Source organism: Dipodomys spectabilis, unplaced genomic scaffold (genome assembly GCF_019054845.1).
Source record: "Dipodomys spectabilis isolate Male_0828 unplaced genomic scaffold, ASM1905484v1 ptg000169l, whole genome shotgun sequence".
Classification (NCBI taxonomy): Eukaryota; Metazoa; Chordata; class Mammalia; order Rodentia; family Heteromyidae; genus Dipodomys; species Dipodomys spectabilis.
In genome coordinates this window covers 6,732,720-6,759,749 of record NW_024870846.1, presented here as the reverse complement: position 1 = coordinate 6,759,749, position 27,030 = coordinate 6,732,720, and the positions used below count along the sequence as shown (strand labels likewise).

At 50.4% G+C, this 27,030-nt stretch overlaps 1 protein-coding gene across 1 annotated transcript; it reads right to left on the bottom strand.

Moving 5' to 3' along the window:
* Nucleotides 1-300: 300 nt before the first annotated feature.
* Cndp1 (carnosine dipeptidase 1) lies at nt 301-27,030 on the bottom strand. Its single transcript, XM_042693528.1, has 11 exons — nt 26,892-27,030; nt 24,724-24,873; nt 23,417-23,579; nt 22,380-22,468; nt 15,019-15,219; nt 12,501-12,585; nt 9,436-9,596; nt 7,652-7,816; nt 5,430-5,571; nt 2,759-2,906; nt 301-1,987 (listed from the first exon to the last, which is right to left on the bottom strand). The coding sequence occupies exons 1-11, from the start codon at nt 26,973-26,975 to the stop codon at nt 1,897-1,899; spliced, it is 1,479 nt and encodes a 492-aa protein (XP_042549462.1). The 5' UTR covers nt 26,976-27,030; the 3' UTR covers nt 301-1,896.

Below are 27,030 nucleotides of genomic sequence, written 5' to 3'. Positions count from 1 at the left end.
CCTAATCCTGTGCGCAGAAACTATAACAGAACAGAATATCAGACATCTAGCAATGTTCAGAAAACAGATTTGGTACTCTTTAGCATCAGAGCAGGCATGGTGGCCTAACATCTCCAGTCTCCACAGCAAACACTACATGGAATCCTTGGTTCATTTCTATAAACAGGATGATTTCTATAAAATGGATCTGATTTCTGTGATGAGATCAGGATAATCTGTCATTGACCACAAGCCCCAGTCATTTATTAATGTGAAGCTGCAAGTCTGAAAACTAGCAAGTTTGAAGAACCAAAGGAGAGCTGGAAACAAGCTTTGTTTTTATTTGAAGTCAGGAGAGCCATCCTTAATAAACCTTTAAATTCTTCTCCCTTCATGTGACTTAAATAATGAATGTATAAAGACTGAACAGATTTATTTACATACATGCAACTATAGAAAGATTACATTCTTTTTATGTGTTTACACTATCAAGCTCAGTCAAGCCAAATATGATGGTTAACTGCAGTGATTAATAAATGCAGCATTAGCTGAGGACTTTAAATTTAGAATGTTTTACTGAAGTCAGGGTTGATTAGTTCTCTATCTAAAACTGATGCTGTTTAAAAACTCTGAGCAATTTAGATGTAGCCAATTGAGTTAAATTCCAATGGGGTGAGAGAAATTCTATCAGGATAGATTCTGCTGTTCTGGGTTTACATTTGCAGGGAACAGACAGGCAGACATTACTGATGGGATGAGAAGAGCAGTAGACAAAGGTGCTGATCACATAACACCAATCATAGCAAAGATAAAGAAGTTTGGAATTAAAAAAAAACAAGGAATCTCAGGTGCATAAAGGTCTGAATATTGCTCATTGCAGCTTCCACACTTTTCCAGGAGCAGGAGTAAATAATTGAAGGGGAATAAAATGTTAATATAGTACCATACCTTACCAACTCTAAAAATAAACCCATAGAAAAGTCATTACAGTGGTGGAGACCCACATTTTTATTAATAAGAGGAAGGTGTGCTAGTGCGGAATGGTCATGTGTCCTGGGCCCTTCAGGACCCAGAAAGCACACTGGATGGATTATTCCAAATGCGTTACAAGGGGAGAGCCTAACTGACAGACTGTCCCGTGTCTGAAGTTGCACTGACTGAACACAATCCTGGGCAACTGGACAGGACTCAGAACAGTTAAGGCACAATTAGCTGTGACTTCGGGGAAGTGAGAACAGGGTGTTAAACTGCTAGGCATAGGCAGCTAGGTAGTCATGAACAGAAATGTCCCGGGCATTCTAACACCCCCTACCCCACACTCTGCATGAAGAGCATGGCCGCCCATCCTATGGACCCCACTTTCCATCTCAAGTTTCAACCAAGAAATAGGATCATATGCTTTCCCACACCCGGACAGCCCCTGGGCAGTGGCCATACCATTTGAAGAGGGCTAATACCGCCATCTTATTGGATAAAATCCCAAGTTCCACAGTGGGGACTGACTAAACCTCACCCTAACTCCCTCCGACCTCTCAGGTATGATTCTGATTTACTAAATCACTCTCCCTGCTCAGTGTAGTTCTTTTGTTGGGACAGCATCCTAAAGTTAGATGTTTACCCCCAAACTGAAGAATATCTGTTACATCCCAAGTACAAATAGTAAAATAGAAAATAGTAACAAAACTATTTTCTAGATCAGCCTTTAAGATATTTTATTACTGTCCCAAATGTCCTAGGACACTTCCTTTGTCCTTCTTTCCTTCCTTCCTTTCCTCCCTTCTTCCCTCCCTGCTTCCTTCCTTCCTTCCTTCCTCTCCCCACCTCCCCCAGGTTTTGAATGGAGGCGTGCTTTACTGTATCAATATGTTCAGGCTATTAAACTTCCATCTCTGGGGGTGGGAACGATCTCTCCGTGGGTCAGGGAAGATTCCTGGCATCAGATGCATGCAGTCTTGCCACCTCCAAGAAAAATGCAGCAAACAACTTGGACCCCTCTATGTAGTTCCACCTAACAAAAAGAAAAACCCAGAGAAACTTAACAGTTTCCATTCAAATGAAGGAAGAAGGGTATTCAACCATTTACATGGGAAGATTTGATATCATGAAATCAATCTAAGGTAGGTAAGACACTTCTGAGATGCTAGGATGAAAGGCACTTGGTAAAGCGGTATTATTAAGAGGATGGGTATTAGTCCTGGACACAAAGGCAAAAGAAAATCCCACTTTCCTTGGTTTCTAAAACATGTTCTTGTTTCCCACTAGTCTGGGGGACATAGGGCAGTTGTATTATCTGCGCACCATGTATGTATGTACATATGAATACTCTTTGTTAGGGGCTGAATTTCATGCTTTCCAAAATTCACATGTTGACACTCTAACCCCAAATATGACTATATTTAGAGGCAGGGCCTTTGATAAGACAACAGGAGAGAAAGGTATGCATAACTTCACAGGGCTGGTGCCTTGGAGAATAGCAAGAGATCAGAGCTGCTCACTTTGTGCCTAGCCCTTAGCCTCCCCCACCCTCTGCTTTCCCTTCCCCAGCTCCTCAGGTCTCTGGTTCTATTAGGTAAGGATACAGATTGCAGGTGGTCTGAGAGCTAGGAAGAAAGCCCTCAAGAGGTACCTAATCAGCCAGCACCTTCACCCAGGCCTTCCCAGACTCTGGGACAGGATAAAACAAATCTCTATTGTGGAAGCCACAGGGTCTGAGAGTGTCCCCTGTCACATAAGATAACAGAGGGGCTCCCGAGAAGCCCCCACATGGGGGTCAGCTGACCTGTTGATCTTCTCGTTCTGAGCATGCTCTCCATCATCAACAGCGCCCAGCGGCAGCATCATCACACTCTTGTCTATGATGTCCTGGAACGTTCCAGCAATTGGAATGGTTGATCCATCCTGGATCATATCAGGTTCTACTCCAAACACTAGAGCACAAGAAAAGAAGGCACCAGAACAAGTAAGGACAAAAGGAACCCCACAAGCTGTGTCTCTGGCAGGGCCGGAAGGAGCATGCCATCTCTCTGCTCTTATGGCATGCCGACAAGAGCAAAATGAAGTCCCCTGAAATACTGAGAGTGTTGGGATAACTCCTAAAGCTAGGTGGAATCCTGGCATGCATTTATGCAGACCTATAGTCCTAGTTGGAGATGAGGTCTGGAGCCACACTGTTGGGATTGGAATCCAGATCTCCTTGAAGAACTCACTCTACTTGGCAGCCAGCACCTAAGCCCGGGCCCACTGCTCAGCTAGTTGTCGGCCCTGACCACGTCTTGGAAGCTTATGGAATTGAAATAAACTCTCCTAGCAGGGTGCTGGTGGCTCGTGCCTGTAATCCTAGCTACTCAGAAAGCTGAGACCTGAGGATTGTGTTTTTAGGCTAACCTGGGCAGGAAAGTCCCTGAGACTCTTTTTTTTTTTTTTTGGGTCCGGTCGTGGGGCCTGAACTCTGGGCCTGGGCGCTGTCCCTCAGCTCTTCAGCTCAAGGCTAGCGCTCTACCACTTGAGCCACAGCGCCACTTCCCGCTTTTTTCTTTTTGCTTATGTGGTGCTGGGAATCGAACCCAGGGCCTCAGGCATGCAAGGCAAGCGCTCTACCACTGAGCTACCTTCCCAGCCCCAATCCCTGAGACTCTTATCTGTAGTTCACTAGCCAAAAATCCAGAAGTAGAGCAGTAGCTCAAGCAGCCAAGCACAAGCTTTCAGTAAAAATGCCAGTGAGAGGTTGGGGCCCTGAGTTCAAGCCCCAGGACCAACACATAATTTTAAAATAAATAAGTAAAGTAACACTCTTAAGGACATTCCAAACAAAACTGCTGCCTTCTAAAGAAGCTCTGTGGCCTTGTGGAAAGGCTGCTGTTGTTAGGGCAGAGGGACTGGACCTTTGTGATCTTAGACAGCAAGTGCATTTCTGGGAAGAAATTCCATGAGAATCTCACACTGCCTTCATGGGAGCTGAATCTCTGGGGTGGTCTGGTGTTTGACTCTGCCAAGAAGTCTGTCTGTGGGGTTTGGGGAGGACTGAGTCATACCCCATGTGAGGATGGTCTATGGCTAAAACCTGACAGGGCTGACTGCATTTATCCAAATAACAAGCACATTTACATTACATACACACACACACACACACACACACACACACACACACACACACACGTTAAGCATGTGTCTCAGAGAATGACCATTGTGTGTGTGTGTGTGTGTGTGTGTGTGCGCGCGCGCGCGCATGCACACTTGTCTCAGGACTTAAACTTAAGGCCCGGGCACTATCCTTGAGCTTTTTGCTCAAAGCTAGCACTTCACCACATGAGCTACAGCTTCATTTCCAACTTTGGCAATAAATTGGAGATGAAAGTATTACGGACTTTCCTGCCCCAACTGGCTTTGAATCATGATTCTGAGATCTGAGCCTGCTCAGTGGCCGTGTTTTCAACTCTACGCTTCCTGTTGTCCACAGGCTACTACAGTGTCCCCTGGCTTGTTCCCAGAGATTTCCACTTCTTCATTTCTAATCTCAAAAGACTTCCCTTACTTTTTTATGGAAGATAAGCTGTGCTTTGGTTTTCCATTTGGCCCAACATTTTCCAAGAATTTTGCATCAGGGAGATTTGAAGGTTTTTTAAATTTTGTTTTGTTTGTTGTTGTTGTTTTGCTGGTCCTGGAGCTTAAACTCTCGGCCTGGGCACTGTCCCTGAGCTTTTCTGCTCAAGGCTTATGCTGTACTACTCAAGCCACAGCTCCACTTCTGGCCTTTTCTGAGCAGTTTTATTTTTTTTAATTGGAGATAAGAGTGTCATGGACTTTCCTGCCCCAGCAGTCTGGGAACCATGATTCTCAGATCTCAGCCTCCTGAGTAGCTAGGATTACAGGTGTGAGCCACCAGTGCCTGACTAGTTTTGAAGTTTTTTTACTCCATCATTGCCCCCAAAACTAACCCTAGCTTTGTCACTTATTAGCTATGTGCCTTTCAGCAAATTGGTTTTTTTTCTCTTTATTTTAATTTTTTGCCTGGCCAGGCTTGATCTCAGGGTCTGGGCACTGTCCATGAGCTTCTTTTGGTCAAGGCTAGCACTCTACCACTTGAGCCTCAGTGCCACTTTTCAGCTTTTTCTGTGTATGTGGCACTGAGGACTCAAACCCAGGGCTTCATGCATGCTAGGCAAGCACTCTACTGCTAAGCCACATTCCCAGCCCTCAGCAAATTATTATTATTATTTTTTTATCTCTGTAAGCCTTAACTTCTTCAGTAAAATGGGGAAAACTGGAAGACTACATGAGACAGTGTGTACACAGTACCTGGGACACAGTGTGGACTCAATACTGCACCCTAGATAGAGAGGGAGTTGGTATCTGAGTTTTAAGAGTATCCTCTGATCCACTGTTCCACACACTTTCCCCACCCCCTACTCCCACCGCAATCTCACAAGCCGCCAAATATCTGAAAGTCTTACCTGTTCTGATGGCTCTTTTTGCGGCAAGATACTGACTGTCATTAGTCTTTGCAACCCATGGCTGAAGTCCCATTACCAAAGAGACAGCCATCTGATTGGAACTGTTTCTTTTGGAGAACACAGCTTCAAGATGTTGCTTTACCTACAAGTTGACATGGTAGGTAGTAAGAAAAATTTCACGTTTTTCTCTCATCCAGTGAGTATAGTCTTTCATCAAGAAACCAATTGAGCTAGGGGAGGAACTAAAGCGTTTTCCTTGAAATTATGAGGGCCTAGGTTCAATCTCTAGTTCAGCCAAAAAGAAAAATAGGGAGAGGGAGAGAGAGAAGGAGGGAGGGGAAAGAAAGACAGAGAGAGAGAAAGAAGAAGGAAGGAAGGAAAGAAAGAAAGAGAAAGAAAAGAAAGACAAGCAAGACAAGCAAGCAGGCAGGTGAGAGGGAGGGAGGAAAGGAGGGAAGGAGAGAAGGAGGGAAGGAGGGAGGGAGGGAAGAAGGGAGGGGAGATGGAAGGGGAACAGTTAGGGAGGGGTTCATTGGGCTGAGACAATGACTTAGGTTATACAGCATCTGCCAAAGCAAGTATGAGGCCCTGAATTCAAACTTCAGAATCCCTATGTTCCTACCCGACAAAAGGGAAAATTACAGTGATGAATGGTGTGATTTCTCCTTAGATTCAGCTAGAGGTTTCTCCATAGTATGCAAGACCTTCAGAGGCCCTGGGCTTCAGCAATGCCCACCTCTTTTTTTTTTTTTGGTCAGTCATGGGGCTTGAACTCTGGGCCTGGACACTGTCCCTCAGCTCTTCAGCTCAAGGCCAATGCTCTACCACTTGAACCACAATACCACTTCTGGTTTTCTTGTGGTTTATTGGAGTTTAGAGTCTCATTGCCTTTCTTGCCTGGGCTGGCTTTGAACTGCAATCCTCAGATCTCAGCCTCCTGAGTAGCTAGAATTACAGGTATGAGCCGCTGGTACCTGTCTCTATCCCTGTTCTTTTTTCTTTTCTGCCAGTCCTGTAGCTTGAATTCAGAGCCTGGGCACTACCCCTGAGCTTCTTTTGCTCAAGGCTAGCCCTCTACCACTTGAGCCACAGCGCCACTTCCAGCTTTTTCTGTTTATGTGGTACTGAGGAATCGAACCCAGGGCCTCATGCATGCAAGGTAAACACTCTACCACTGAGCTACATTCCCAGCCCTATCCCTATTCTTATATCAGAAATGTTGGCTGACTTTGAATTCAGATTCTGCTGTTTAAGTAGTTTGCTGAAAGTTATGAAACATAATTCAAGCATAACTTCTCAGTTGGAATGTTCTTGGCTTTTGATTTATTGGTACCCTGCTGACTCTGTTGGAAACATGGAGCATCTGGGTTTTTGCTGGAAAGTAGGAGCCATTCCAAGAAACACTGGGAAGGGGACAGTGCTACGTTCCTCTCTTCCCTTCCCCCAAGTCTTGTGAGAATCTTCTAGGGGAAACCCCAGCCATCCTCAGTGACTTTTCTTCTACTCATTTGTTCAGTGAGTACCAATGTCTGTCTAGGTGTTGGTAATTCAGCTATGAGACAGAGAAGGTCCTGTCCTGGTGGGTGGTGTGTCTTGAGAAAAGGGGTAATGTATTCAAAGGAAGGAAGGGGGCTGTGGGAAAGAAGGGCTTGGGGACAAAGAAGTTCTTTTTAAAATATAATTAGTGATAACAAGGAAGGAGAATAATGCAATTGAGAGTGGCAGAGGGCTGTGTGTGTTCAGCTCATTTATTCCACAGCCTATTTTCTGTTAAACTAACTTGAGACAAATCGATGATGGGTTGATAATTTAAACAGACAACTCCTTCTAGATAACATTTTCATTAAAATGGCTGCTTTCAAAGTGCTGATTTCAGACATCATATTAAAGAGAAAAAAAAAAACCAACTAATGATTGGACTTGAGATGTTTCTGACTGCATCCAGGGGTAGGCAGTTAGCTACTCCATCTAAACAGAAATCTAATTTTGCCTTTATAACTATCATCTAATTTTTAAAAAATTTCCCATCACTGAACTTCCAAATGGATATTTATCAGATCGCTACAATTGCTTAGAATTGTGGGAAGAAGTTCTCACTGAACAGATTGGCCTGGGTCTCTGACACAGCACCCTTCGTGTTGGAAAATATGATGCTTTGTTAGGAACACCAAATTGCTCCCTGCTGGGTGCAGGGCTCAGAAGCGGTTGTGGACGCTTGTTACCTGCTTCTCCACCACAGACACGTTCATGTGAGGGACGAGACGGATGGAAAATTTCCCTGTAACACAGCCAGGGATGACTGTTTTCGCTCCAGGCTCATCAAAGGCTCCCTCAATCCCGTGAATAGAGAGAGATGGGTACCTCCACAGGTGCATTAGGATTTCCTCCTAAAGTAGAATAAAAATCATCCACAGAACATCTGATTGAAACTCACGTGAAGCACTGCCACACACACCACACACATACACACACACACACACACACACACACACACACAATCCTAGAACAACCTCATGTGAATTACACAGCTTGTATCACCAACGCTGGCCCATCTGAGACCTACCAGTGACAGATGAACCGGTTCCTCACTAAGGAACCCAGGTGAGTCCCCCTCCCCAGGCCCTGGCCTTCCTCTTCCCCCCTCTTCTGCCTGCCCACACTGCCTCCCAGCACCTCTGTCTCCTGGGCTCTGGAGTTTGTGGTTAATAGATGGGCAAAGGGGAGTCAGATACTGAGTTCAACTATATATTTCTTTCCACGATCATTGCAATGATAACCTGTGTACCAAATTCTATTGTTCAGAAAACTTCAAAGGACTCTTTAGGCCTTTGGACCAGTTTTCTTTCTACTTGTGGCTTCACAGACTTAATTTGAGAGAATGAATACATCACATCAACAAGAAACACTGCCACTTCTTTTCAGCGTGATTTTGCCCTCTCTGGGCGTTTCCTTAGGAATCAGCCAGAGCTGCCAAATACCTAAGCAGGCAAGCATTTTGGTTTGTTATTTGTTGGTTGTGGGGTCTGAACTCTGGGCCTGGGCACTGTCCCTCAGCTCTTCAGCTCAAGACGAGCGCTCTACCACTTGAGCCACAGTGCCACTTCTGATTTTCTGGTAGTTTTGTTGGAGATAAGAGTCTCACGGACATTCCTGCCCAGGCTGGCTTTGAACTGTGACCCTCAGGTCTCAGCCTCCTCAGTAGCAGGATGACAGGCATGAGCCACCGGCACCCAGCTAAGCTTTTTGTTTTTAATGAAAAGAGGTCTAAATTTGCAATGGGATCTGGATCTCTATAGTAAAGGAGGAAATGCATTCACTTGCAGATTATCCCAGAAACTAATTCTGCTCAAGAAGGTGAACAATTTGGGGTCTTAGGTCTGAAACAGTCTCAGACTCTTTTGAATCTTGGAACTGTTGGGAAGTCTAGCTCTCTGGCTAAAGGCTGGGGTGGGCTTTAAGTTAATGAACTGCTTTAGGCAGGGCACCAGTGGTTCCCATTTGTAATTCTAGCCACCTGGGAGGCTGAGCTCAGGGTGATCACACCTGAGGCCACCCCGGCATACATGTAAGACCCCTTTGCAACCAAGAGCTGGGCATGGTAGCACACACCTATCATCCCAGTTATGAGCAGGAAACCTAAAACAGGTGGATCACAGGAAGCAAGACCCTACGTCAAAAATAATCAGTGTGCAAACAAGGACTGGAGGTGTAGCTCAGAAATAAAGCACCTACCTAGCAAGCACGAGGCCCTGAGTTCAAATACACTACTTTCAAAAATAAACAAGTAGCTGCATTGCGAAGGCATGCCTGAGAAGTGAGTCGTTGGTCATGTTCAGTAAGTACACAAGAAGAGCTTGCTGATTGAGACCAAGTGGCCTAGGAATTTACACCTGCTTCAGATTCTCCAAGCACAGATTAGCACCATCTGCTACTAATTAAATGCTGGGAAAACAAGACTTATTATCATAGTTCCCTTTTCACATTATTCATCATCAAGTGGCCATACCTTGGTATCAAACAGAAATTTCTCAACCTGGCTACTATTCCTGTATTCTTCTAGGTCCAGATCAATGCTTTTGTACTTCTGTATTTCCTCTGCTGTAATCGGAGCAACTTGGTCATAGATTCCAGGGATCAAGATATGACCTGACGAATCCACCAGGCTACCTGCAAAATGCACAAGAAATCAAGGCCAGGTAGATGTGACAAGGGAGGTGGTGCTGGTGTTCTGGGGTCAAGCCAAGCAATGGCTCCCTGCATCTCAGCAGGCCTGGTGATGGTCTCTGGTCTCCATGACTAGAGCCCTTGATAGCAACTCCACCTAAAAGGTGATAGTCAGAAGGAGGAGCTGGGTACTAGCTGGGCCCAGGCAAGGTTGGGTTATAATGGTCACCTGGCCTGGTAGAGGAGCTGACTCAAACACATGGGTCTACCACAGGTCGAGGGAACTTAACTCCCCTGCTCACATTCTCAACCGGGCCTCCTGTGTCACAACAAGGCTCCCAGCGCACCATCTATCATATCCTGGGTTAAAGAGTAAAGGTGACAGGGTGGGGAGGGTGGGCATGACGGAAGCACTTCATATGCCACGTGTGGAAATATTACAACTGTTTTTAAAGGGTGGGGGAGGAATAAGAAAGGGAAATAGAGAAGATAAATTTGATCAAAATACAATGTGAATGGAAATATCACAATTAAAACCATGATGAATAATTTTTTATCAGTAGCTGAACACTGGTGGCTCACATCTGAATTCCTAGTACTTAGGAAGCTGAGATCTGAGGATCACTGTTCAAAACCAGGCCAGGCAGGAAGATCTGTGAGACTCTTATCTCCAATTAACCACCAAAAAAGCTAGAAGGGGAGCTATGGCTCAAGTGGTAGACTGCTAGCCTTGAGCAAAAAATTTCAGATAGCACCCAGGCCCTGAGTTCATGCCCCAGGAGTGGTACACACATACACACACACACACACACACACACACACACACACACACACACAAAGTAATCTGTGCTCATTATAAAAAAATTTAAGTACATGTGTATATGTAAATATACATCTACAATGTGCATACACATACCTGTAAACATATATGACACTGAAGTTTCTCATTTTTCTCATCCTCTTATCCTACACACATTCCCCATAATAATATAATATTCATTTTCCCTCAGTAGTGTAAAGTCCTTGAGATCTAGTCTATCATGACCACAAAATGCCTTCTAGTAAGTCAAGCATATGCGTTAATCTGATCTTTATGAAAGAGTTTCATGGTCAATGAAATGGTGGAAATCATCAACAAATATTGAGAGAGGAAGCTGCCAGCACTGAGACTCAGCAAACACTGCTGAGTAGCTCCAGAAAATGCTCACCAAAGATACATTGCAACCCTGGATGTAGCTTGATATAGATGACAAAATGTCTGCAGGGCAGCTAATTTTTAATCCATCTCGGACTTTCATTCAAGGAAAGATACTTCACAAATAGCTGCCCCACAGTCTTACCATGATTAGAATTTGACAGCATCAGGCGAGGAACTCTATTGTGAGGCACACTCGCTCTCTAGGCTGGGTGTGGCAGTGAGTACTTCTAAACCCTAGTGCTGAGGCAGGAGGATGGTGAGTTCAAGTCCAGTCTGGCTATCTAGTGAGCCTCTATCTCAGAAAAGCAAAACCAAACAAAAAAGCTTCAGGCCAGTGTCAAGAACTTCAGTGCACACTGAGGATCCAGACACATCCCTGCTCTGCTAGCCACTGGGCCACAGACCCCACCTCCCCTCGAAGAGGGGCTCTCTGACCACAAACTAATGAGTGTGGTCTCATGTGAGCTGATTAGCAGGTTGCTTGGCTCTGTGTAGATACAACTGAAGCTAGGAAATGTCCTAGAAAATTCCACAGAGACGATGGTAACGGAACATGAAATGGACTTGTCATTATTTCAAAGATGATCATAGGAAACCAAGCTTGAGGCCTGACAGGGTTAGGGCTGTAGAATGTGAAGACAGCACCACTCACGGGGTCCTTTGGACCCTCTCTTAGTCCCAGAGCACTTTCCGCAGATTCCTGCTCCTAGGACCCCATTATGGACAGCATTAAAATCCATCATACTTCTAGTCCTGAGTTACAGAATTCCCCTCTTTAGCCCAATGAATTGTATAGTAATTCAGTGATTTAAACCCATTACCTAGATTAAAGTTTAAAAATAAGTTGGTTGGGGCTGGGAATGTGGCTTAGTGGTAGACAGCTTGCCTAGCATACATGAGCCCTAGTTTTGATTCCTCAGTACCACATAAACAGAAAAAGCTGGAAGTGGTACTGTATCTCAAGTGGTAGAGTGCTAGCCTTGAGCCAAAGAAGCTCGGGACAGTGCCCAGGCCCTGAGTTCAAGCCTCAGGACTGGTAATAATAATAAGAGAAGAAGGAGGAGGAGAAGGAGGAGCAGGAAGAGGAGGAGGAGGAGGAGGAGGAGGAGGAGGAGGAGGAGCTGCTGAAGGATTGGGACTAGCTAGCATCAATGTGCTGTCTACCTTCTCATTTACTCCAAAAACAAAATAGCATCAGCAGTGAGATAATCCCCAAACCTTCCCTGAGCATCATCCGTAAACTTCTGCCCACAGTCTCTCTCCCCTGCAAGGACGAGTGGGAAAGCACACAACACAGGCTCTGCTCCTAATCCAGACAGAGAGGTGCAGGTCAGGAGCAGGAGAAGAGCCTTACAGATGCACAGCCATGTGGGAGCACCGAGGAGATGCACTGCCCCAGGAGCACCGAGGAGCCAGCAGGAGCGCACCAGACCTCAGGGCCGTGCCGCTGGGCCCAGAAGGAGAGGGGCATAGATGACACAAATGTAGACCAACTGTATATTTAACAGATGGACGTACAGACGCACCAAACATAAAAGGGGGAGGGGGCAGAGGGAAAGAGGAGAACACGGTCAACCTGTCTCAAGGGCACCGTGTGCGTGCATGGGACAATCTCATCTCACCCTCTCCCTATTGATACACGCTCATTCAAAAGCAAAACGCAAACAAAGAAAAATGGGGGGGGGGTGAGGAAACAGAACAGTTATTACCAAGAAGAGCCACCAGATCGGCCATTGGTTCGTGAAGGATCCCACCGAAGGTTCCGGAGTGAAAATCCTGATCTCTGCATTTCACCTGTGGGGTAGGTAAGAGAAGGGTTCAGCTTCCCCGGGGACTCTGGCACCCACAGCCCTTCCCAGGTGGAAGGTGACCCCGAGTGGTGGTCGCCCTGGGACGCAGGCAACAGCCTCCCCTGGCCTTGCGTCTCTTGTGCCTCAGCCTTGGAGGTTGTGTATCGTTACTTCATTCCCCATCTTCCCTGAACCCCATTTGCCCAATTCTACCCATGAACACAGGCCCTCGCTGGGCCAAATTATTAGTGCCCATCTAGTTGTCTTGCTCTTGGCTTCATCCATCTTATAGATCACCACCCTAGAAAACGTCTCCTTCCCCGGGTCCTGAGGGAATAATGTTGGTTTCTTCCTGCCGCCGCCGCCGCCGCTTCACCTTTGGCTGGTTCTTCCTCTCCAGGAGCCTGGCACACTCGCATGGCATGGTTTTCTACCTCTGTAGGTCTGACATTGTGTCAACCCACATCGACGAGCAATGCGTGCCTACAGTGCCTTGACCCACACTTAGCTTCCAGGCTGCCGCTGGTGCCGGTGGTGGTGGTGTTCCAATCCTAGGGTTTGAACTCAGGGCCCAGGGGCTTCCAGTCTCTGGATTCCAACAGATCTAGAACCCAATTCAATGTCTTCCCTCCAGCTACTTCCTCCCAGCTTGGTCTCTCCTGTGTGCAGCGGCTCTAAGCCATCACTAGTTTCTGAGCTGGGATTTGGGGAAATGTCTCTGGTTCTTTCCCCCACATCACTCCTGCACAGCTGGTCTTCGCCTGCTCCCCTCTACCTTTGTTGTTCACAGGGCCTGAACTCTGGGCTTCGGTGATGTCCCTGAGCGCTTCAGCTCAAGGTGAGCACTCTACCACTTGAACCACAGTGCCACTTCCATCCCCTCTACCTGTAATGGAAGATGAGTCTTCCACTTAGTCCCGTAAGCTTGAGAAATTCACATTTTATTAGGCATTAGTTCTGAAGTACATTGGAGCTGATAGTCTTGCTTCTGAAATCTTAGGCTACTTGTCCTACCTTTGACCATGATTTCTCTTTTCTTCCTCTTCCTCCTCTCCCTCCTCCTCCTTGTGTGTGTGTGTGTGTGTGTGTGTGTGTGTGTGTGTGTGCATGCGCACACGCACATGTGTGCTTGAACTCAGGGCCTGGGTACTGTCCCTGAGCTTTTATGCTCAAGGCTAGTGCTCTACCAGCTGAGCCACAGCTCCACTTCTGGCTTTCAGTGGTTAATTGGAGATAAGAGTCACATGGACTTTCTGCCCAGCCTGGCTTTGAATGGTGATGCTCGGATTTCAGCATCCTCAGTAGCTAGGATTCCCAGCGTGAGCACCTTGTCCACTAAGCTACCACTCCCAGCTCTTGATCTACCTGACACCCAACAGAAGAGGCGCATTCTCCCCTCAGCTCAGAATCTCACTGCGGTCTCCTCTCTCCTCCTCCCTCTGTTCTCATAAATACCTTCTCCCCCATCTCCCAATATGGTCTTTGTGGATGGACCCTTCTTCCTGCTGCCTCCTGAAGGCTCTCTGAGATTCTATGCCTCTCCCAGACTTTACGCCATCTGTCCCTCTCACCACCGAGTTCCGAGGAAGAGATTTCTACCCGTGGCTGCTTCCTGTCTTCTCCCTCCCGCTCCTTAGGTATCTGTCTAGGGCAGTGGATTGGGGGGGGGGGGGAGCAGGGATGGGGGAGATACTGTCTTTTTCTGTCCTGGGATTCACCTTGCCATGTCTAGCAAAGTGTTTTTTCAAACACTAAAAATGTGTGATGTTTCCATCTGGTCCATAAAAATTGAATTTCACAACTGCCTGGGTGTGAAGAGGTCAGCATGGACTAATAAGCCTCCATTCCATTAGGTGACCCTCCAGCCTAAACTCTCTAATTATTTATACCACTCCATCTCCCAACTTTCTGATTCTACTTGTGTGCACTTATATCACAGGTTGTCTGTCTGAATGGAAAAGAGAAGGAAACTCTGTGTCAAACTCAAGCTAAATATCACAGGTAGTCACAGCAACTCCCTAGGGAAGAGGGAAGGTATGGTACCAGATTTTGAGGTGGAGAACTAAGGCCAGAGATTAGAAGCCTGCGTGGGTCAGGGCCATACCCTTTCTCCCAGACACTGACCCTGGGCCTGGGACCCCCAGGCACGGGCTGACCTGGTGTCCTCCTCTGGGAAGGAAATTGCTGCCTCCAGATTGCATAACCATCCTTCCTAGATCTTTGGTGTTTGTGTCACAAAGCTCCAGGAATCCTCTCTCCAGACGATAAGCACACAAAGCGCACGCGCTCCAAGTTCATAGGGCTGCCTGGATTACACCCAGATGCCAACACCTCGGCCACCCAGACTCTCAGGTGAGCTCTTCGGGGCTTCCTACCCAAGACCCCAGAATGGACTCCTCCCTCCTTTCTCCGTCCTTAGCCCCCAATCACCCCGTACCTCCACAGTGAAGTAGCTGTTCCCTCGGGTACCGTAGGTGAGCGCCGGCCTCCTGCGGCTGATCCACAGATTATCTGAGATCACGATGTAGTCCACACTGGAGAAGAAGCGGTCCTTCTCCTTCCTCACCAGCTCCTCCAGCCCCACAGAGCCCGCCTCCTCCATCCCTTCCAGGATGAACTTGACATTCACCGGGAGATCCTAGAATCGCAACAGAGCACAAAGACTGCCTAAAGTGCAAGCGCCACGCTCTGTGGTGCTAACACGAGACCATTCTCTCCACTCAATGTACGGACCGTTAACGCTCCCACGGCTCTGGTTTCACCCCGTGAATGGGCAGCTTGGTCCATCCATGAACGCTGCGCCCAACACCACCCAGCTTCCTTCACTGGAGGCATTTTTCCTCCTCCTCCTCCTCCTCCTCCTCCTTTTCCTCTTCCTCCTCCTCCTCCTCCTTTTCCTCCTCTTCTTCCCCCTCTTCCTTCTCCCCCTCCTCCTCTTCCTCCTCCTCCTCCTCCTTTTCCTCCTCCTCCTCTTCTTCCTCCTCCTCCTCCTTTTCCTCCTCCTCTTCCCCCTCTTCCTTCTCCCCCTCCTCCTCTTCCTCCTCCTCCTCCTCCTGCTGCACCTCCCCAAAAACAACTTTTCTGAGAAGAACTACAAAATTGCTCTTCTGCCCTCAGAATTCTTTGCATGATAAACAAGAACTCTTTCCTTTGAATGATTGTTCAGCTATATGGATCATGTTTATTTCCAGTGTCTTTTATTTTTCAGCTATGAGCTCAATCTGCCTTTTAATTTATTCCAAGCCTTTGATCTGGTAGCAAAATGGAATTGGCGATTTTATCCTGCTAATAAGAGTCACAGAAAGAGACCCTTTAAAATACTTACAACATACCACTTTTCCCATTTGGTTTTGAACTTAGTTTATAACTTCCTATCTTTAAGAGCCACATTAAGAAGAGAGAGCAAGGTCCTTTTCTAAGCACAGAACACGTGGAGGAGGGAGTACCGTGTGGATAACAGATGTAGCACAACCAGGGCCAGAGGTCCTAACGGGCATGGCTCACTGCTGAAGGACAGATGAGCGCAGGATCATGTACTAGAAAATAAGCCAGTTGGACCTTCCATTTGGATAAGGGCGTTGGGTAATGGTTTGTTCAGTGTACCCATTGCACTGTGTGCCACTTAGGAAGTAGAGCTGAGGTATGGAAAGTTTAACCTAGAGAAGTTTGTTATTAATATTTAATCCCTGAGAGGCAGTCGGAGATGATAAGCACTTTCTGGCAAACCACGTTTAATAAAACATAAACCAAGGCTAGAGCTAGGAAGCGTAGAAGAAGCCGCTCACCCACCTGCTCTCCAGCCTGCTCCTCAGTGCCCCAGGGGTGCGGGGCAAGCATGATCACCCCTGGCAGCTCACTACTCCATCATTCAAATGACTGTTAATAGCAGCTCTGTTCTCAGTACGATGAGCCAGTGAGGAATCTGTGCTTAAGAACTCGATGGGGAAGAAGGAAGCGAGGAAAGAGGGAAACCTCAGGTGGTCTGGTACCACTGGAAGACCTTTGCAGAATCTCTCTCTCTCTCTCTCTCTCTCTTCCCCTTCCTTCTCTCCCTCCTCTTTCCTTCCTTCCTTTCTTCCTCCTTCCATTTCTCCTTCCTTCTTTTGTTCTTTTCTTTCCTCTCTTCCTCCTTTTTTCTCTCCTTCCTTTCTCTCTTCCTCTTCCTCTCCCTTCCTTCCTTCTTTCTCTTTTAAACAGGGTCTCACTATATAGCGTAAGCTGGCTTAGAACTCAAGACTCTCCTGCCAGTTTCCCAAATGCTAGGATTTACAGATGTGCATCACCATACCAGGTTTGCAGAGTTCTCTTCATTTCACCTTCCTAACCAGCTGTGAGCTAGAAATTCTCATTCACAGAGAAGGAAAATGTGACCCAGGAAGATTGAGATGTGTCCAAGGGCAGTCAGTATTGCTTGTTTTTGTTATTTTATCATATAACTTATAGAGTGCTTGAAAGTGTACATGAAGCCCTGGGTTTGATTCCTCAGTAGCACATAAACAGAAAGAGCTGGAAGGGGCGCTGTGGCTCAAGTGGTAGAGTGTTAGCCTTGAGCAAAAGAAGCTCAGGGACAGTGCCGAGGCCTGAGTTCAAACCCCATAACTGGCATAAATAAATAAATAAAATGGCAAAGCTGATTCTGGCCTCATATTGTTTATGCAGATAAGAAGGAAGGAAAGAAGGAGCGAGGAAAGAAGGAAGGAAGGAAGGAAGGGAGGGAGGGAAGGAAGGATTGGAAGAAGGGAAGAACAGGCCGCATTCAAGTTCAGTACTTCTTTCGTTAATGAAGGGCTGTGGATAAGAAAGTAGTTTGTGCTGATCAGCAGGACCCAGCCAGAAACCTGTCCAGATTGATCAGGCTTGACTTTTTCCCATGAGATAAAGAAGTCGATAAATGTCAGCTAATGTCTCAGGAGAAACAGCTCCTGGGAGAGAAGCCTTGATTCTGATGAAGGAGTCGAGTCTGTTTATAAACAACATTTGGAGGCAGCACATTTGGAGATCTAAGCCAGCGGCCTTCCTCTGGGTGCACCGTGGCCGTGCGTCCGTCCTGTGAGAATCGGGCTTCTCCGGGGTTCTCAGAGGCTCAGCAGCCTCCGTAGCCAGGATTATGTAAGTATGAGCCACCAGCACTCACGAAGGCTGTACAGGTTTAAAGTTCAGCTTCACAAAATCCTACGCCCCTCAACAGCTAAGACATCGTGGGGTCAAGTTTGGAACCAGCTGTTCAATTCCTGCAGGTCGCCCCATGCAGAAAGGTAGCACTGAGTGCCTCCCATCGTCCCCTGGCCCCTCCCGTCCCCTGTCCCCTCCATCTCCTGTCCCCTCCATCTCCTGTCCCCTCCATCTCCTGTCCCCTCCATCTCCTGTCCCCTCCATCTCCTGTCCCCTCCATCTCCTGTCCCCTCCATCCCCTGTCCCCTCCCGACCCCTGTCCCCTCCATCCCCTGTCCCCTCCATCTCCTGTCCCCTCCGTCTCCTGTCCCCTCCATCCCCTGTCCCCTCCATCTCCTGTCCCCTCCATCTCCTGTCCCCTCCATCCCCTGTCCCCTCCGTCTCCTGTCCCCTCCATCTCCTGTCCCCTCCCATCTCCTGTCCCCTCCCGTCTCCTGTCCCCTCCATCTCCTGTCCCCTCCATCCCCTGTCCCCTCCGTCTCCTGTCCCCTCCGTCTCCTGTCCCCTCCCATCTCCTGTCCCCTCCGTCTCCTGTCCCCTCCGTCTCCTGTCCCCTCCCGTCTCCTGTCCCCTCCCATCTCCTGTCCCCTCCCATCTCCTGTCCCCTCCCATCTCCTGTCCCCTCCCATCTCCTGTCCCCTCCCGTCTCCTGTCCCCTCCCGTCTCCTGTCCCCTCCCGTCTCCTGTCCCCTCCCGTCTCCTGTCCCCTCCCGTCTCCTGTCCCCTCCGTCTCCTGTCCCCTCCGTCTCCTGTCCCCTCCGTCTCCTGTCCCCTCCGTCCCCTGTCCCCTCCGTCTCCTGTCCCCTCCATCTCCTGTCCCCTCCATCTCCTGTCCCCTCCATCTCCTGTCCCCTCCCGTCTCCTGTCCCCTCCCGTCTCCTGTCCCCTCCCGTCCTCTGTCCCCTCCCGTCTCCTGTCCCCTCCCGTCTCCTGTCCCCTCCCGTCTCCTGTCCCCTCCCGTCTCCTGTCCCCTCCCGTCTCCTGTCCCCTCCGTCTCCTGTCCCCTCCGTCCCCTGTCCCCTCCGTCTCCTGTCCCCTCCGTCTCCTGTCCCCTCCGTCTCCTGTCCCCTCCGTCCCCTGTCCCCTCCGTCCCCTGTCCCCTCCGTCTCCTGTCCCCTCCGTCTCCTGTCCCCTCCGTCTCCTGTCCCCTCCGTCTCCTGTCCCCTCCATCTCCTGTCCCCTCCCATCTCCTGTCCCCTCCCATCCCCTGTCCCCTCCATCCCCTGTCCCCTCCATCCCCTGTCCCCTCCATCCCCTGTCCCCTCCCGTCTCCTGTCCCCTCCCGTCTCCTGTCCCCTCCCGTCTCCTGTCCCCTCCATCTCCTGTCCCCTCCATCTCCTGTCCCCTCCGTCTCCTGTCCCCTCCGTCTCCTGTCCCCTCCGTCTCCTGTCCCCTCCGTCTCCTGTCCCCTCCGTCTCCTGTCCCCTCCGTCTCCTGTCCCCTCCCGTCTCCTGTCCCCTCCCGTCTCCTGTCCCCTCCCGTCTCCTGTCCCCTCCCATCTCCTGTCCCCTCCCGTCTCCTGTCCCCTCCCGTCTCCTGTCCCCTCCCATCTCCTGTCCCCTCCCGTCTCCTGTCCCCTCCCGTCTCCTGTCCCCTCCATCTCCTGTCCCCTCCATCTCCTGTCCCCTCCCATCTCCTGTCCCCTCCCGTCTCCTGTCCCCTCCCATCTCCTGTCCCCTCCCATCTCCTGTCCCCTCCGTCTCCTGTCCCCTCCATCTCCTGTCCCCTCCCGTCTCCTGTCCCCTCCCGTCTCCTGTCCCCTCCCATCTCCTGTCCCCTCCGTCTCCTGTCCCCTCCGTCTCCTGTCCCCTCCCATCTCCTGTCCCCTCCCGTCTCCTGTCCCCTCCGTCTCCTGTCCCCTCCGTCTCCTGTCCCCTCCATCTCCTGTCCCCTCCATCTCCTGTCCCCTCCCATCTCCTGTCCCCTCCATCCCCTGTCCCCTCCCATCTCCTGTCCCCTCCATCCCCTGTCCCCTCCCGTCTCCTGTCCCCTCCCATCTCCTGTCCCCTCCATCTCCTGTCCCCTCCCATCCCCTGTCCCCTCCATCTCCTGTCCCCTCTGTCTCCTGTCCCCTCCATCTCCTGTCCCCTCTGTCTCCTGTCCCCTCCCATCTCCTGTCCCCTCCATCTCCTGTCCCCTCCCATCCCCTGTCCCCTCCATCTCCTGTCCCCTCCGTCTCCTGTCCCCTCCATCTCCTGTCCCCTCTGTCTCCTGTCCCCTCCCATCTCCTGTCCCCTCCCATCCCCTGTCCCCTCCATCTCCTGTCCCCTCTGTCTCCTGTCCCCTCCCGTCCCCTGTCCCCTCCATCCCCTGTCCCCTCCGTCCCCTGTCCCCTCCATCTCCTGTCCCCTCCATCTCCTGTCCCCTCCATCTCCTGTCCCCTCCCATCTCCTGTCCCCTCCGTCTCCTGTCCCCTCCGTCTCCTGTCCCCTCTGTCTCCTGTCCCCTCCGTCTCCTGTCCCCTCTGTCTCCTGTCCCCTCCGTCTCCTGTCCCCTCATCTCCTGTCCCCTCCCATCTCCTGTCCCCTCCCATCTCCCTAGTGAAGCGGCCATCTCCCCAGTGCTCCTGCACACCTGTGAACCAGGTCAAGGCCAAGCTTGCTGCTTCCAGATTCCTGTTGCACCCTGGACCAGTAATGGACTCACAAAATGGGTGTGAGTAGAAGAGAAACTGATGCATGGTGCCCTGTGGAACTTTCTAGATGCCCAGGCCACTTCAGCAGGTGCCAGAGGCAGGGACCTCTGAGTCCTGTCATGTAGGCCTGGTGCCCCACTGAGGAGTCTTCTCTCCCACAGAGCATTGGATGTGGGGTAGTGTCTGCCCTCCAACCTTCTGTCTGAACACTGCCTCCTTCCCCACAAGTTTCCCTGAGACGGGGGGGGGGGGGGGGGGGAGTGGAGCTCACAGCCAGTGCCTTAGATAGGGGCGGGGTGGGGGAAGGCCTGGCAGTGAAGGGCCAGGTTCTCCACCTGCCACTCAAGTCCAATGGCCTGGTCATCTCCGTGGGACACAGGAGTGGGAAGTAAAACGCAGACTCCAAACCTGACCACCCAAACCAGTGCACTCCTTCCACAGAGCAAATCCAAGGCACAGAAGCTAAGCCCTACCCACAGCTGGACTGAAGCTTCTGTGAGTGTCTAAGCACCTTGCTAAGTACCAGAGGTGACTGGTCAGAGATGGAGGCCAAAGTAACCCCGTGAGAACACAGCACGGGGCCTGGCCCTACCAAAAATGTCCTCAACAGCCAGAATGCGTGGCTGACCCCAAAGCTGCTCCCATCCTTCCTCCACAACCCACATGCAACCCTAAGCAAAATGACCGGGAGTCCTAGCTACTCCAGAGGCTGAGATCTGAGGATCACGATTCAAAGCCAGTCCAAGCAGGAAAGTCCATGAGACTGGAGTCTCCAAAAACTGGAAAATTGGAAGTGGAACTGTGGCTCAAAGTGGTAGAGTGCTATCCCTGAGCAAAAATAAATAAATAAATAAAAATCAGGGACAGAGCCAAGCCCCTGAATTCAGGCCCCAACACACACACACACACACACACACACACACACACACACACACACACACACACACACACACACACACACACACGAAAAAGAGAAAAGGAAGGAAGGAAGGATGGGAGGAAGAAGGAAGGAAGGAAGGAAGAAAGGAAGGAAGGAAGGAAGGGACAAACTACTAGATCTACAGGAAGGAGCCTCAATGCCTGAGACCCAAGGTAAGGTAGCAGAGACATGACCCTAAATTAACTGCAAAGTAGTCAGTACCTTCTTTTAAACATGTGTACGAGTTTGTTAATGAGTGCATGCTTACTTCTAACAAGGAAGGAAATGGAAGGAGCCGTGCAAGGCTCTGGTAGCAGAGGGTAACCACCACTGGATCCACACAGTTTTTGTTGTGTTACGGTTGGGTTGGTTGGTTGCTGTTTTGTTTTCAGGATTTGAACGTTCTGAACCTTGCCCTAGAGCCAGCGCAGCTGCATCCAGCTCTTTGTGGTTCTGTTTGTTTTTCAGGTGGTGCCTGGGAGGGGAGGTTTGGGGCCACACAGCAGGCTCCAGGCCCTGGGGTTTGAGGCACGCTGGGTTTAGAGGTGGGAACTACCTTACTCCATTTGTGTTTTGACGGAAGAGTTTTACTCATTTTTTTTTCTACCTAGGCTTGCTTAAGTCCTGAACCTAGACTTCTAATTACTGTGCTAATCCCCGTGACCTGCTTTCCCCCTCCCCCACCCCCCTAGTCCAGGCACTGTCCCTGAGCTTCTTTTGCTCAAGGCTAGCACTCTACTACTTAAGCCACAGCACCACTTCCAGCTTCTTCGTGTATGTGGTACTGAGGAATCAAAGCCAGGGCTTGGTGCTTGCTAGGCCAGCGCCCTTCCACCAAGCCACATTCCCAGCCCCCTGTGACCTGTTTTTGATAGTCATCGCCACTACTTGGGGCCACATGAAATAGATTTCTCCATCTTCCCAACCTTATTTCTCCCATATAAAATGCATGTGACAGAATTTCTGCATCTTCCAAAGACAATTGGGAAACTGGGGAACACGGTGTAGCTTACTAGCGCCCCCAAATAGCATACCGCACTCCCTCTCGCCCATCTCACAGCTGGCCACCTACTTGATTCAGGGCTCTGAAGGCGCTCACGGCATTGATCCAAGCTAAGACGGGGCCTTTGTTGTCTGTGGTTCCTCGTCCATAGAGTTTGCCTGCAAAGCAAGGGGAGAACAACTTTTCCAAACAGCACAGAGACCTCTGCCAAGATGTGTGAGTTAAAAACAAATGTTGCTGGACGAGTAATGGTTTCCTTTAGCATTTTTTAATTAGCCGACAGTACAAGTAATAATATTAACAATGCTTTCCAACATCCCAGGCACAAATCTTGCTCTGAAACTGCAGAATGTGACTTCTTCTATACAAATCGTATGGTCCACGGCGAGTCAGATAAAATATGCTGATATGAAATTCACAGCTCGCCTCGGCCTCAGCAGTTAGGAATTGTCTGTTCTATCTGAGTTCACTGAAGGGACCTGAGGATTTGTTCCTGAACAAGCCCTGTCTCTTAAGATTTTACAGTTTGCCAAACAGTAGAATAGGTTACAATCTGCAGCATAGATTTCTACTATCCTTTCCTCTTCTTTTCTTCATAAAACAGAAACCACATTTGGATTTCTAATTTTTATGGTAGCATGGGATTTGAACTCAGAGTCTTACCCTTGCTGTGCAGGCTCTCTCCCACTTGAGCCACACCACCAACTCAGTATTTTTTAAAAAGAACTCATGTGACCTCAACAACTGTTTTCTTCCTGTCCAGCAGCCCTTCCTACAGACATACAGAGTCCTAGTTTGTTCCACAAAAGGAAGAAAGTCAGCCACATGGGACCAACTAGAAGACCTGGGAACAGCGCTCCGGTTCATTCTTGTTGTGTTGCTGTTGTTCCAGCAGTGGGGCCTGGGTACCGGCTGACACTTCACTATTTGAGACACAGCTCCACTTCCGGCTTTTTGGTGGTTAACTGGACATACGAGTCTCACAGACTTTTCTGTTTGAGTGGCCAGTGCCTGCCTTCTGTTGGGAGTGAAGGACCTAGGGCCAGGGCTGCATCTTTGCCTCTAACTCTGTGAGCCAGTCTGCACAGGCGCTGCAGGGTACTGACCGTCCACCTCGGCCAGCGTGAAGGGGTCGGTGAGCCACCCATCACCCCGCAGCGCAGGCTGCACGTCCAGGTGTCCGTACAGGCAGACCGTGGGCTTCTTCGGATCATTCCCCAGTTCAGCCAATATGATGGGCGGCAGGGGGAGGCTCTGGCCGTCCGGCAGCTGCAGAAAGAGAGTGGCTCACATTGTCCTTCCAGAAAATTCCAGACATTAGGAGTCCTGCCTGTTCTACCCTACCAGCACTGGGCTTAAGTCTTCTTTTAGTGCATCACTTTCTCCATCTCTAAAATGGGTACTCTTAGGTCTGGGAAGGTGGCTCAGTGGTAGAGTGCTTGCCTTGCATGCATGAAGCCCTGGGTTCGAGTCCTCAGTACCCCATACAGAGAAGAAGCCAGAAGTTGGGCTGTGACTCAAGTGGTGGAGCGCTGGCCTTGACAGTGCCCAGGCCCAGAGTTCAAGCCCCAGGATTGGCAAAAAAATAAAATACAAAAAATGAATAAAATAAAATGGGTACCCTCAGACTGTTAGGAAAAATAAAAAACATGCGGGTACACGTAGCTCATGCCTATAATCCTAGCTATTCAGGAAGCTGAGCTATGAGGGCCATGGTTCAAAGCCAACCAGGGCAGAAAAGTCTGTGAGAGTCTTATCTCCAGTAAACATCTCAGAAAAATTTGGAAATGGAGCTGTGGCTCAGTAGTAGAGCACTAGCCTTGAGCAAAAGAAGCTCAGGGACAGAGACTGGGCCCTGAGTTCAAGGCTCAGGACTTGCAAAAAAAATAAGTTAATTAAATAAAAATTTATATATATATACCTATATATGTATATGTGTGTGTATATATATGCATATATGTATTCTGGGTATTCTGCAGTTCTCATTGCCAACGCACAGGCCGCTGGTTTCTTAGGCTCAGGGTTGGCGCTTGTGATGGATTGGCAGTGCCTTCGAGGCCAGGGATCTAAGGAAAGAACCAGGGCCTTTGCGAAAGTGGCACATGGAGGCAAGAGAGAGGAGACCTGGGGGAGATCAAGAACCAGGGCCTAGCCCATAGCAGGCAACCGTCCCCACCTTCTGTGCCCCGGCCCCCGCCCAGTCCCACTCTGCCGGGGAGTCCGCAGAGCATTCTCATTTGGGCCTAGAGGGAGTCCCGGGTGGCTCATCGTATGCTCTGAACTTCCTGCAGCCAGTGGCTGTGGGTTCTCTATGGGAGGGACCCGTCCACTCCTCCCCGCCCCCCTCCCCCGCGCACCTGCTGAGAGCCCATGTCCCCCCCCACCTGCTGAGAGCCAGGTCCCCCCCCCACACCTGCTGAGAGCCCAGGTCCACCACATCCACGCCAGCTCCCAGGCGCTGCAGCTGGTCAGCAGCCATGGCCGCCATGCGGGCGAGCTCTTGTCTGAACCGGGGCACGGGCTGCCCAGACACGCTCTCCACAGCCACCCACTCCTTCAGCACCTGTCAGGACAGCAGGGGAGGGTTAGCGTGGCTGGGAACTCACATCCACTTGTGTGGGGGCAAGCCCAAACCCACAGGCGGTGTTAGTGACATTCAGAAGTACCTGATGAGGCGGGTGCCGGTGGGCGGCTCACACCTGCCATCCCAGCTACTCAGGAGGCTGGGTCTGAGGCTCATGGTGTGTAGCCCGCCTGGCCTGAAATGTCTCTGAGGCTCTTACCAGCAATCAACCAAACCCCAAAAGCCAGATGTGGAAGTGTGGTTTGAGTAGTAGAGAGCCAGCCTCGAGCGAAAAAGCGAAGTGAGCGCCTGAGGCCCTGAGTTCAAGGCCCCATTGCTGGCACACACAAAAAAGGGCAATTGATTTATAAACTGGAGGTTTAATCAAGACACCAGGACCAATGGTGCACAGCTATAATCCCAGCCCTTGGTAGACTGAGACAGGAGGATCAGAGGGAGAAAAAGATATATGGAAGCCAGAATCACATGGTTCCTGCAGAAGACAAGGCAGGGGGGATGGGGGACAGGGCAGGAGGGCTGCGGTGCGTTGCTGACGATCCCGGCACCTGCATGGCCAGTGGGGCGTGGCCTCCAGTCAGTGCTGTGTGTTCACGGGGTACTCGTGACTCCCACCGCCACCCTTCCTATCTCCTAGTCTTGGGTTTTCATCTGTGCAAGAGCATGGGGCTTCCCAACCCAAGGTTAGAGGGCCGTGAACTGAGGGGCTGTGTGTGGAAGTGGGCTGTCAGCCAGAGTTGCGCCACCACCACATGCCGGGGCTGGGGGTGAGCTGCTCCTACGGAGCCTGACACTTTTAGGAAAAGAACATTTATCTGGGGTGCTGATCTTGACTCTATTTCCCCTTCCCCCAAGCTGAGTAGATCTGGGATGCTTGAGGAGGTGGGAAGGGGAAAGGCTTGGACTCCAAGGCCGTGGGACACCATTTCTCCGCCTAGTCTGGAAATCCAGTTCCAAGATGCCTTTATGTCAGGCCAACATTGTAGCAGAAGGGGTGGCGGGGGGGGGGGGGGGGGTGATGGGGGCAGTAGGGGGGGGGCAGCGCCACAGGGCCATTCCAGTCTGCTTTGAGTCTTTAGCAGAGAGCATGACATTCCTAAATGATCAAATACACAGGTATCCAAACTGCTCTGAAACAGACACAGGGCAGAAGGCTCAGAGTCCAGAGTCCTGAGCCCCGGGGGCTGAGGGGCTCCGGCAGCAGCCCCAGGCTGCCTGTCCCAGGAGTCAGCAAGAGACCATGAGATGGAGACATTCCATAAGAGATTGCGCTGGCTGTCCGATTCCCTCCCCCGCCTCCCTCTGTCCCCATCCACACGTGTCCACACCACATGCCACAAGCCAGCAGGGAGCTATGAAGGAGGAGGCAGTGAGGCTGCCCAGGTATTGCCACAGCGCGGCCTTGAACCTGGACGAGGGGCCAGGTGGCGGTCACATGGGCACCCAGTGGGCCAAGGCAGATGTGAGATCCACGGAGGGGCGGGCACCGGGTGGACAGGGCTGGATGGAATGCTCAGGCATGGCACCGGGTGGACAGGGCTGGATGGAATGCTCATGGTGGGCACTGGGTGGACAGGGCTGGATGGAATGCTCATGGTGGGCACTGGGTGGACAGGGCTGGATGGAATGCTCAGACATGGCACCGGGTGGACAGGGCTGGATGGAATGCTCAGGCATGGCACCGGGTGGACAGGGCTGGATGGAATGCTCAGGCATGGCACCGGGTGGACAGGGCTGGATGGAATGCTCAGGCATGGCACCGGGTGGACAGGGCTGGATGGAATGCTCAGGCATGGCACCGGGTGGACAGGGCTGGAAGGAATGCTCAGGCATGGCACAGAGCGGCAGCCTCTTCCTCCAGGCTGCTGAACACTCACCGTTTGGGTTCAATGACTGACAGGCTCTTAATGGAATGGCGTTATCACTCCAGACCCCACCTCCCACGAGCCAGGGCGTCGGCCGTCCCTGCAGGCCCCCCACACACCCGGGCACCGTCCTACCTGCACAAACTCATCCTGGTGGGCGTCGATGTACTGGAAGAGTTTGTCCAGCGGCCCAGGGGATGGCGGGGACCAGGAGAACATCGCCCCGTCCAGCAGCAGCAGCAGCGCCAGGATGGACGAGGCCTGTCAACGGCGG

Excerpts from the sequence above, each read along its gene's own strand:
- Cndp1 (XM_042693528.1), bottom strand. The coding sequence starts at position 26,975 with ATGTTCTCCTGGTCCCCGCCATCCCCTGGGCCGCTGGACAAACTCTTC. Across the intron at positions 12,586-15,018 it reads ACAGCTACTTCACTGTGGAG|GTGAAATGCAGAGATCAGGA; the intron begins GTACGGGGTGAT and ends CCTACCCCACAG. Across the intron at positions 9,597-12,500 it reads CGATCTGGTGGCTCTTCTTG|GTAGCCTGGTGGATTCGTCA; the intron begins GTAATAACTGTT and ends TGCATTTTGCAG.